This window comes from Eretmochelys imbricata, chromosome 14, assembly GCF_965152235.1.
Source record: "Eretmochelys imbricata isolate rEreImb1 chromosome 14, rEreImb1.hap1, whole genome shotgun sequence".
NCBI lineage: Eukaryota > Metazoa > Chordata > Testudines > Cheloniidae > Eretmochelys > Eretmochelys imbricata.
Window position 1 is genome coordinate 14,250,741 of NC_135585.1, and position 12,597 is coordinate 14,263,337.

The 12,597-nt window shown below is 43.6% G+C and overlaps 1 protein-coding gene across 2 annotated transcripts in view; it reads left to right on the plus strand.

Moving 5' to 3' along the window:
* The window catches only part of SLC38A12 (solute carrier family 38 member 12), a 64,396-nt gene that overhangs the window by 16,658 nt on the left and 35,141 nt on the right, over positions 1-12,597 (plus strand). For both annotated transcript variants that reach the window (XM_077834487.1, XM_077834488.1), the window contains exons 7-8: positions 3,535-3,634; positions 4,528-4,636. In XM_077834487.1, coding sequence (XP_077690613.1) covers positions 3,535-3,634; positions 4,528-4,636 — 209 coding nt within the window. The remainder of the gene's footprint in view (positions 1-3,534; positions 3,635-4,527; positions 4,637-12,597) is intronic.

Here is a 12,597-nt window from a genome sequence, read left to right on the forward strand (position 1 = left end):
TGGTTAGGGAATGAGAAATCTACGCTGTCAGAAGCTGGAGTTTGAAAATACTAGCTCAAAGCATTAGCCTCCGCGATTGTACCATTAGCAACTGTCTCTGATGTTTGCTTGGATCAAGATGCTGTGTAGCACAGGCAGACATGAGGTGTCGGGGGGCTCTATGGCCATTGGAGAGAAGGGGGGAGGGGGGCTTTGTCACAGATTCCTACCAATGAGACTCATTGGCCTGTTAAAAGGAAAAACCCTGTTGTTGCTAATGAGCTCTCTGCTCATTTCCCTTGACTGGTTTAACAATCTGACGGGATGTGAATCTGCAAATCTCGGAGTTAAGCTGGAGATAAATCTTCCACCTCTGATTCTTCATCTGTTTTCTGAATGGTGCTGACTTGTTTGGGCTGCAAGGAAAAATAAAGGGCCCCCACCAATTTCTTTTTAAAGGAGCCTGCTCTGAAGCATGTCTCTCTCTGGTCACAATGTTGAGCTCTCTCTGCCAGGGATCAGGTGTCATTTATCATAATAATGGATTCTGTGCACATTCATCATTCTCCGTCCTCACAGGAAGTCATTGATCTTCCCGTTTTGTGTCCAGTAATGAAAGTATTGATCAGGGAGGGTTGGTGGCAGTTTATAAACAGAACTGACACTGAAGTCCACCTGCAGTCAGAGAAGATGGGGGAACCTCTTGCCTGTACTTCACTGATTAGAAAGTCAAGCTGGGAACGCTGCATGTTCTTTGAGCTGAGCTGCCTGAGTGCAACACAGAGCACCAAAAGGGACAAAGGATGGTGCCTGCTTGCATCCTAGAGATCAGCAAGTCAGACTTTTAAGGATCTGGGGTTTCAAGTTCACCAACTTCTTAACGCTTTATTCCCATACGTTTCTTGAACTAAGTACAAAGACTACATAAAAGCTACTGCATGGGCAGTCATCAGAGGCGGGAGTTGGCACTTCCTTCACTAGGACAGTTACACTGGATGCAAACTGAATGGGGAAGAAGTGGAGGTAATTACTAGGAAAATCAGACTTTGAGCCCTAACCTTCTCTTTACATTTTAAAGACTCATTTCAACACAAAGGGCTGAAAACTGATCTTTAAAAACTCAGATCTTGGAATAGCAGCTCTGTCTAAAGGGTTAACTATTTTTTTTAACTGTCCTTCCCCCTGCTCCTGGAATCTGATGGTTTTCAAAGTTGCACAGTGACTATCCCTATGTGACCATCTTAAAAATACCCCAAGGCACTAGTTCTCGGTGAGGACAACGGGGGGAAAAAACAAAAATAAATTGGGAGTTTCTAGAATTCGTGGTCTGACTCTTTTTCAGAGGGGCTGAGCGCCTGCAGTTCCCCTTTACTAAATATGACGTTGGGAGGGGGGGAGGAGAGAGACTTTTCCAAGAGAAGGACCTCATTTTTCAAACTTTGCCAAAAGAAAAACTAACCTCCTGTAGCTACAGAACATGTATGAGAAACAGCTTTTTAAGGAAGTTAGAAGAGAAGGTCAAGATTGGGTTTATAATGAGAAGCTGGTTGGAGGTTGATTCTGTGGCTCTGTAATATGGACATAATCTCAGCACCAGTGTATCTCAGGCAGATCATCAAGATACACGCCCCCCCCCCCCCCCCCGCCTTTCTTCCAGTACCTCCCCTTCAGTTCTCCCATATCTATCTTGAGAGAGTCTGACATTCTCCTATAGCTGAGTGTCACCTCAGCTCTGAGAGGTACCATCTTGGAGGATCCAGTGATAGGGGAATTTTTAAACTTGGGTAGGGGATGCTGGTGCTGTAACGATAATATAGAGACCATATTTTGATTTCTTTTGGCAGAGAAGGTGCCTTGCTGCCTTCCAAACAGGAGGTCATTAATCAAGTGAGCCACAAAACCTAGAATATTTGGTTTAGAGGGAGAAAGAGAAACAATGTACAGAATGTAGCATCCAAATACCACAGTGATGAGTGCAGTAGAATTATCTAAATGTATGGTAGAGCTGCTAAACTACAAAGCCTTGTATGAGCATTAATCCTCCCTACTGCAAGTAGTCAGTGGTGCTAGCCTCATTTACAGATAGCGTATGTGAGACAGCGAAGTAAAGTGACTTGCCTAAGCCACGGGGAGTTAGCATTCCCGGGGATTTGAACTCAAGTTCATCATTCCCAGTCCTGTGCACAGACTTGTCAAAACATTGTGTTCTCCTCATGCTCTTCTCTTCTAATGCTTGCTGCTTTCTTTTTTTCCTGCTAAAGTGAAACAGTTGCGTGCTTTTTCATGGTTCACTTGCCTTTGAAATTAAAATCTGTTGAGATTCACTTTGTATTGTTTAGACTGGCTCCACTTCTTCAAAGTTGGGTCAGTGTAATTTGGCATCTCTTTATCCTCATTGGCTTCAGCTCACGACAGCAGAGTTTCTTGTTTGTGCCCCATTAAGATTTTTTTGTGCGTAAAACTAGCTTTGTTGCAGAGATTCTCTATTTCATCTTCCTCCTTCCGGCTGAATGCAGAACGGGTAAAACCTGGTTGTGATGAAGGGCTTTGTGAGCAGGGGAGAATGTGTGAAACTTTTGTAAAACTCAGATTTAACATCAAAAGTGCTGCAGAATTAGTTTTCACGCTCCACAGGGTTGAAACTAAGCTCAAAGTTTATAAACTCGGCAGGAGCCTTCCAAAGAAGCTTAGCTTCAGCCCTGCAGAACTTGGGAGCTCTGCATGACTAAAACCTCATGGCTAAGTTCTTGAGGAGTTCAGGAGCTTTGTAGGTGCAGAGCTTCAAGTCGGGGCAATGCTAAAGGACCATTCTGCAATGAGTAGGTATTCAGAGTATTCCATGCCTTCAGTCTTCTTTAAACTACCTCAATGCTGTGTTGCATCCCAGGGGTGTGACTCAATGCATTTCAACTTCACCAGTCCCTTGGCACGTCTCATTTTCAAGTGAGACAATTTCCACACAGGAATTGTGCCCTGGCGCTAGTGAATAAGTTTATTTAAAGAGTGGGGGAGAATGAAGAGAGAACTGAATGGGCTTGCATGTTCTTACCTGAATAGGGCACCTTTTACCTTCAGGTTGCTGGCTTATATCTGTCCCATGTCAGAGGGCCTTCACCACCTGACATGTAGCTTATGTGAAAGGAGTTGGTTGTACTCAGTCCACTTTCTAGCAAGCGGATGTCCATGGCACCAGAGCCATCATCACAATTGTCACTGTTTTCCCTTGTGGGCCATCTTAGTGAAGAGGCCAGGGATTTAATGAGTCAGAGGTAAACTTTGATTCTTGACAGGGCTTTGGGAGGAAGCTTGTATTACTTCTGCCTATGCTGTACATCTCCTGTGGGCAGAAGATTCCAGCCTCCAATGCAGCTAGCTTGGCACCTCTCACCTACATGCAATTTATCACCAAATAAATACATAAATTGATGGAGAAAATAAAATAATAATAAAACCCCCTGGCAAGGAGGTGATGTGAACCACTGACTCCTTTAGGAGCAGAGTTCAAGGACCCACCTGGCCCTAGCCCTCCTATTAATGCGTTTCCTTTTCTTACAGTGGGGGTCAACTTGTTTTACTTCTGTATAATCATCTACCTCTATGGGGACCTAGCGATCTACGCAGCTGCTGTGCCAGTCTCGCTCATGCAGGTGACCTGGTGAGTGATGGCCGTTCTTTGTAAGCCAGGAATCTAGTGCACTGACAACAGAGGATGGAACAGATCCTTTTGCATTTGGGTGCTTCTGCGATGGAGGGCTAACGAATATTCAGTGGACCTGGTTTTGCCCTTGACTTCTGGAAGCCAGAGAGGGAGATGACCCAAGAACAGGTCATCGGTGTTTACAGATGGGGTAGTGAGGTTGGACGCCTCCTTTACTGGAGACGGCTAAGCTGGCATTAATTGACTGGAGAGTCACGTGACCTGACTTAGATTCAACTTTGGGGCCAGACCTAAGTCCTACTTACCCACGTGGTTAATGCAGCAGTGGCTGCACCAGTGTGAACTCATTATTGTGTTTCCTTGTTATTGAAGGACCATTCCCAGGAGTGATCCTTAATAAGTTCTTGACCTGTTGGTTGAGGTGGCCATCTAGGCTGAGATTTGAGTCCTTTTGTGATATGAATAGGTGTCCATTAAGAATTAGACTGAGACCAGTTCCTTCCTCATAAGTAACAGTAACTATCAGAGAAGAATGACATTTGTTCAAGTTCGCTCTGGGCTCAATTTGAAATAGTGTCCTAGAGGTGCAAGTCTCTATATCGCACTATTAGTAACTTCAACCATCTAGTCCCATCACCTGCATTTTCAAATAATTGTGAAGAGCCCAAGAATCTATCTATGGTTACATAATTCAGAGTGATTTATGTTTTCTGGGGCCTGTGATAAAGCAGCAAGATCAGGGGAAAGTCTCTGCATGTCTCTGTCTCCACCATGCCCCATCCTCTTTCTCTGGAGGAGAGAGGAAGACGCAATTAGTGTATTCAGAGGGATGTTAATTACTGTTTTGCTTTTGTTTCTCTCTCTTCCCACTCCCCCGACTGCATTCTCAGTCGCGTAACTGGCAATCACTCCTGCGGTGTTGGAGATGGCACGAAGTATAACGATACAGACAAGTGCTGGGGGCCAATCAGGCGGATTGATGCTTACAGACTCTATCTGGTGAGTGCTCAGAACTGGATGACTGGTGTGGTCCGTATATCATATTTGGTCTGAAATGATGTACACAGGTTTCTATGGCATAATGCGTTCAGATGAACAGCCAAGGTATGGAATTCTGACATCAGCCCTGTCTGATTTGCTGAAAGCTCTAACTGCAGGCTTGATAGCCTGACTACATTATAGTTTGGCTAACCACATTGTGCTAAGCGAAATTTCCCCTGCATTCTCTTTAGTATACAGTATTCTTCACTTTCCGTCCTGCATGCTGTCTATCTCAGTACTGTTTAAACAGCTGTTGCAATCCAGAAGTGGCTGCACTTCAGTGCTTGGTGAAGTGATTCTGACTTTATATAGAGGTCTTAAAGTTTAATGCAAAGCTGTATATGAGTGTTAGATCTGTTCCTATATTGCAACAACTTTTGTGTGTCTTTAAAATCTTCTGTGTGTGAAATATTGTAGTTTTATACAAACTTCTGCTTTTTGAGGGGGAACATGTCACCATACATTGTTCTGTTTCTGTTATTGTACCATTCAATAGCATGGCTGGCTAGTTTAGGATTTTCTAGCCCATCACTGCAGTATCAAATTGTTGTGGCTCTGTTGCATGGCAGAATCAAACTCTCTTTGACTTCAGTAGGAGTTAAACACGAAGACAGAAACCATTGTCTGGGGTAAGAAGTGGGGAGAAGGAGGTGAAGAGCTTTAATAGCTTTGAAAGTAAAAGCAGCCTGAATCTCAGACCTGCTGGAACTTTAGCTGGGGGTTTAAATAGAAACCGGTATGGAAAAGAGAGGGAGGAAGGATGCTTCAGATCATCAGTGCCAGCAGGTAAACCCAGGGGCAGGAGTAAATGTAAGCAATGCTTTCAGTTGCCATCCTAAGGAGAGTGTGGTGGCTGGATCACATGCCTGAGCACTCCTCACTATTGCAATAATAACACTGGAACAGGAGCTAGATCTCAGGAATATTAGTAAATGTCACAGCCTGGTTAATTATTTAAAAGAAATATTATTGCTTTATTAAATTGCATCTTGGCCTATTTCTTTGAAAACCTACATGATTGAGGATTTTCTCTCTGAATTTCAATAACTCTTTGACCGAACAGAAGGCACTTGTCAGGAAAGGCAGAAATGCATTAATTACTAACTGTGTCTCCCAGATATTACACCTATAACTCATAAAGATAATTGAAAAATTAAAAAAACCCAAACAAACAAAAGCGTTACTTGCTGCTGTCTCTGTGGGCAACTTTCATGAACTTTATTCCCCCGGCTTGTCTTTGTTTAGGTTTGAAGGTTACTTTATCCTCTAATGTCTGTGGCAGTGATTAACCCTTTCTCTTCTGAGTAATCAAGAAAAAGGTTTCAGTGCTTTTCTCCACTTGCCTTCAGTGGGAACAAGGCTATGTGATGCTATGAGATATGGTTAGGTAATAAATGGAATTGCTCCAGTGATGGGCTGAACATACAGAAAAGCTCCAAACTGTCAGTGCAACCTTTGAGCTCAGTTACATCTTCACTAACAGCTCTACCATTTCCCACTAGATAAGCATATGGGCAACATTGTATGTCTAAGAGGACAAATCCAGACTCCTATTCCCAGCTCTGCAGTTGAATTGCTGCTTGACCTTGAGCAAGTCACCTAAGCTCTGTCTTAATTTACCCCTCTGTAAAAGGAGGATAATGTTAACAAAGCTCCAAGAGTGTTGACACTTAGCTGTCTATGAAGCACATGGAGATCCGCTGCAAGAAGTGTTGTTGTTGTCAAGGTCAGGAGAACTATTCTTCATATGGCACAGCTCTGAAGGGAGTTTAAAAGTTAAACCGACTTTGGTGCTGATGAATCTTTTTCATTGTTCTGTTATAACTTGTAGACAACAGGTGACCAGTGGGTAGGTCTGTGTTATATTTGTCCATGGAAAAAAAGGTGTCTTTCCTTCGTGTTGCAAAGTGGCAAATTTTACAGGATATCATTAAATTATAGCAATATGCATTTTAACAGCCCAGTGTCAATCAGATGTTACTTTGTAAGGAGCTAGAAATGCTTCAGTACAGGCCTGATAAAACACAAGTTTTCTTCTCCCTTTTTAGCTTTGTTGCAGGGTGGATTTGATTTAAATCAAATTGATTTAAATCATAGTCGGGAAGACTCTATTTAATCATGGTTTTCTAAATAAAAATGCATTCTTGTTGGTTGTTACAAGCTTACTACATATTCTTCACAACTCTGAGATAGATGTAGGATTCATTTTTAGAAGGTACACACTATACATTTTTAAACAGTGATTTATTTTGAAAACTTTTCAGATTAGTTTTACAGCTCTATCAGAAAATGAGTGATTGGTTATTTTATTTACCAAAGGTAATTGAGGCAGATATTTATGTGAAGGATCTCCAATTCAACAGGTTAATCATTAATATTTGGAGGATTTTCTTGCCTTGCTGTATTAGGAGGAGAACATCACCAGGCAGACATTTAAATTGTTTTATTTAACTAAAACAACAGCATTAAGTATTCTGGATTTTTCTCTTCAACAGCAAACATATAGTTTAACAAAAAAGCATATATCCCTCGCTTCTCACATTTATCTCCAGACTTCTCCTTGTCCAGATCTATTCTTCTTCTTCTCCTCCTCCCCCCAACAAATCTTCTATTCATTGAACTTTTTGAAACTTTGCACTTTTAGAGAGAGGTAAGGGATTGACTCTGTGTACACAAATTTGCAGAGGGACAATAGAGTTGCGGTCTGTTATTTCTCATCTCTATATATTTATTTATTTAAAAACATTTTTGCTGTTAACAAGCATGTTACCGCTGGGGAGACACATTCAGTTTGAGAACTGCAAAACTAAGCATCTCTGATGGTATCTTCTAGACTAAGCACTGTGTCCCATTGGATAGATAGAAAAACTAACCCAAATAATCTATACAGAAGCCAGTGGAATCCCATAAGATTGGGTCACTAATCCATGAACTACTGGAACTCCTTTACAAAACTTTTCTTAAACATTACATGAAAGAATTAGAATTTATAATCCCTATTCCATGATGAGATATCTTTGAGCTATAATGTTTCTTAATTAAAGCTATCTTTAGATAGGTTTTTTCCTCAAAAAGCATTTTATCAAAAAAATCCGATGTAAATAAAAAAAAAAATCAGATTTTTATTTATTTATTTTTAAAAATCAATGATTTTTATCTACCCTGTTTTGTTGGAATTTCACTTTGAAAAATTCCAGGGATGAAAGGATAACTTGTTCAAAACCACAACAGCCTTCAGTAAAGTAGCATGAACAGTCTGAAATTTGTGCTGTAGGAAAGTAGGCTTTGTGGCCAAACGGTAATGCAGAATTGGGTAGACCAGAGTACTGAATGACACGTTCTCAAATGCAAATGCTTCCACTAAATGAAAAAGGACTGCTATTCTTGTCTCTTGTTGCATTGTTTCAAACTCTTTCCTAGTCACTTATTTTTCCATGGAGCAGGTTGCAGTGCAGTCAAGCTTTTCCTTCTCAAAACATGATGGTGCTTTGAGAGGCCTATTGCCTGAAGTGTTTTTTCCCCCCCAAGCTTAATTGGAATATTGCATGTAGTACAAAACTAAAACTTGAGATCAGCAGTCATGTGAAACGTTTTATACTTCAGAGATCAAAATTTGGCAGAGCGGTTTCCTAATTCAGAATCCGTGTGTGTGTACATGTCTCTCTACCACAACACTTTACATTCAGCACGGAATAACTGTCACCTTAAACTGTCATGTTTGTGTACAGAAGTGGATCCTCTAGGACCAGCAGGGTAGCCAGAGCCGAGCCATGCAAAGGAAGAAACAAGCCATTTAGAAGTGGAGAAGGGGAATAAACCTCTCAAGAACATAAACAAATGGGACCTTCTCCTCCCTAGCATGAGAAATGTCCCTATAGGCTAGGGCCCTTTTGTTCTGGAGTCCTAACTCTCCCTCTTGTGAATGGGTTCTGAATCAGGCAGCTGAAACAAGGAGCTTTTCCTGCATACTAAATCCCAGTATGGGAAGGAGGAAAAAGACAACACGAGAACTTAGAAGGAAAGGCACACTGTCCTCCAAAGAAACCAGCACTGCTCTTTGGGAGCATCAGGCTCTGTCTCCTGAGCTCTTGTCTCTAGTTTCCTCATCTTTCCTGGCTGTTCCCAGTGGCCGAGCTGCAGGCTCAGCTCTGAGGGAGTCTAAGCAGGTCAGCGCAATCCAGCCAAGGTCCCACCGTAGCCAGCACTCTGCTTCCTACCCTCAGTAAGAATGAATCCCCCCTCAGCTCCCACCTTTTTCTGTGTGTGTGCAGCCAGCAAATTACTGGCAACGTTTTTACTTCCATTTTTTCCAGGCTAAATGGTAAATGTAATGTTTTCTGCAGAATCTGTGGCAACTGCAAGAATCATACCAATTGGGCATTTTTCACCTCAAATGCCACCTGTCAGCAGAAGATCAGTCCTGCCTCTCTCCCAAGGACTCTGTTTTTCCCTTCCCTTTTTCTCAGTTGCAGTAATAACTGTTTCAAGCACTGAATCTTTAGGCTGGGGAAAGGGAGGAGAAAATGATGGACATAAAATCCTATTTCATGGTTTAATGTCCCAAAACTCCTCCAGAAATGGGTTCCGTTCCTGCTTTTTGGGAGTGGATGTTGAGCACTGTGTACATAATGAGACTGTTTAGACTGATTAAGTCCCTCTCTGAAGATTTGCGTGCCTGTGCAGTATTTCTATTACTGCTACAGAATCTAGCACACCTATGTGTGGCTGCAGGGACGACACGTAGCCTGCCAGGCCCACATAACCTTCATCCTCCATGGACTGAGTGTTGTTGGTCGTAAATTGTGTCCCAAAATATGGGTGGCTTGTGATATAAACAGGTCATGGAAAGTGTTGATTTTATTCAGTTGTACTCCCTCCTTCCTGTCCTGTTACTCGATGCTTGCATTTGCCTCCTTAAGTTGGACATTTGGGAGGCCTGGATGGGTTTGGAAGCTGGGGTTATGAAAGGCACAGCATGAGTGCACTCGGTGCAGCTTGCAGGGTGAATCGGCTGGTAAGGGAGGCATGGGCTCCATGTCCTGTAGATGGCAAATGCTGATTGCAGTTAAAGCAAATTGGTAACTTCTGTTCTTCCCTTCAAACCAGTTAGTCACAGCACAGTGGCGTCTTCTGCAGCCAGAATGATTTCTGGGTCATTTGGCTGTTCTATGCCCATTTTTAAGGGCAGCCTGGAATGAGCTGTAAAAGGAGGTAATCTGAGTCTCTGCTGTTGTGTGTGTTTCATAGTGCAGTTAGTCTACAGATTTAGGGTCATCGAGCCCTGCTGCAATTCCTTTTATAACACTTCCCTTAAGGCCAGCCAAATGTCTTCTGTGTGGACCGGAGGAAGGGACAGTGGATTTAAGCTTTAACCGTCTCTGCATTGGACTCATACCTGTTTCTTGTTACAGTCCTGAAGTTACCCTTCCTTAGTGATATGGTGAAATAATGATATTGTTGCTAGAGAAAAGCTGGCTGATTAATACTCATGAAAGAAATAAGGGGTTAAATTGGTGGGAATCGCCAGCCATCTGGAGATTCTGATCAAACATGACCGTGGCAAATGTTGCCTCAGTTCTGCACTGGGGCGGACGGAAATGCTTTAGCTTCCTCTCTTCCATCAGCCCTCCCTTCCTGGTAACTCAGGAGCCCAGTTTCTTCCCATAACAGACTAAAACTCCCAAATGGGGGAAGCAAATGCCATTTTGGAGGAAGGCGCTTCAAAAGATCCTCTCCCTAGCCTGGCATTGCGGTGTTTAAGGATGTCGGGTATAGCTGTTCCATGGGAGGATGTGCTGGTTTTTAGCTGATTGGGAAAGGTACATGGCATCCACTTTTACAGGTTCACAGATGCTGCAGTATCGCAGGCAGCCCAGCGGGTGCCGGCCAAGTGAAGAGGGGAGCACAGATGGTTTAATGGAGATTATCCCAGTTGGAAATGTGCTTGTGCGGTGAATAAAATGAGCGGGCTCTCAGGCACTCACCATCTCTCTTCAGGAAGGGACAATGTCACCCCAGCCTGACATTCTGATTAGAATAATGAGCAACCAGAGCAGGGTCTGTCTGAAACTGAGAGAGGCTGGTGCAGAAGGGTGGGGAGATAATCAAGGGGAACAAATATCCTCTTGTTAGATGCAGAATTTAACCTGAAAGGGGTAAGGCTGAATTAGTACATTTTATGTAGATGCATTTTCCCCTCTTCTCTTGTCTCAGCATGGTACTTCCTGCTTGGGTTCTCTTTGATTGCAATCTGTAGGGCTATTTTTCTCTTGTCTCTTCATCTCCCTGTTCCCCCTTCTCTGGCTCTAGAGCTGCCCTCTTGGCATTCCCTCCACCCCCTCCCCCCCCAGCTGTGACTGTAACCTCATGTCTGCCTCTGTGGGTATAAGGTTGCATTTGGGAATCTGTCCTCTCATCTGGGCATAGAGATGCCTTGATTTCTCACTAGAGACCCATGTCTCTGTTAGTTTGTGTGCCCTCACTCACCCCCCTGTAGGGCTCGGCCCCTTGTCATACCTGTCTTTCTGTAGGTTCTACTGTTAAGAAGCAATGTGCAGTCTCCCTGTTGAGAGGCTTTTAGTGAAGGGCATCCCCCATTAAGCCAAAACTCTTCCACATGCGAGCACCTGAGTCCACAGCCTGCCTTCCTCGCATGCTAATGCCAATTGGGGTGGCCGGGACCACTATTTAACCCAAATGGCCCCTGTGCTGCATACAACCCTGGGTGGATGAAGCCTTTCCAGAGAGGTTTTCAAAGCTGCAGCCCCAGCTGGCTCTCAAGAGCTTACACTTAGCACAAACCCTTTTGAGCCGAAAGGATCTCAAATTGCCTTACAACTATATATAAAGGATCACTTCACCACGCGGTGGAGCTGAAGTGCAGCCAGTTGTGTGGTGGAGCGTGTCAGCTGTTCAGCAGCACCCAAAAATGCTATGCAAAAATTCAGGGCAGGGGCGCACACATTTTTTGAGTTTTCTAGATGGAGGGAGCAGGGGTGTCCATCCATGGTGGAGGTGTCCCCATGTACAGATCTCACTAGCTTTATATGATGTAAGTGGTTAGTAGCAATGCTGTCCCAGCATGAGCTGCTGATCTAACTCTTCACCCCAAGTCCATTGGTACTGGAAACAGTCCTTGAGTTGAAAGGTGGTGCTTTGAATTGAATGCATCTTCTGAGGAGAGACCCGCTCTTGTTCTGAGTGTTCCCTTCTGCAGCTGAGAAGACTTTCCCTGTGTTCTGCCACCTTTCACCACTGTGCCCCACAGCAGTCACGTCCAGCAATCAGTAGATCATAGCTGCTGTCTCGGGTATCTATTCTTGCAGGACTCTGTGCCAGGAGTGGCCTAGAGACTTTCAGAGCCAGAAAGTGAGAACACGTGGGAGGGGAGTGTTGACCTCCTACATCATCACCTGGTATGAGTCCACTACTGGGTGTGCTAAGCCTAAGCCTGCAGAGAGGGATCATGAGGACAACTGTTTGGGGGAAGTTTATTGTGCTGATGTGAAGCCAGCATGCCTGTTTGCTTACAACAATCACCTAGAACACGCACACAGCAGTGTTCTGTAGTGACATTCCAAAGCAGGGTTACAGCAGAGTACAGAGCCTCCTGTGCTGTCTTCTCAGAAGGGATGTGTCCTAGCAAGATTCTCTCGCCAGCGCTGGAGCATGTTGTTCCTAACTACAAACACTCCAGTGCTTTTTATTGCAAAATGAATGTGGAAATAAAAACAAATGACTGTCAGTGTAAAAGAATGGTAGCTATTACTCCTGTGGGCAATTACAGTACTGGAAGGCAGGAAGAACCTACATTAGTGATCCAGAACACTGCAACGTCATCTTCTGGAGTACTGCAGCGTATGCGGGTATGTGAGAAACAGAACGATTGAAGTCCTGCTTTAAGTGTAACTAATCAGTGC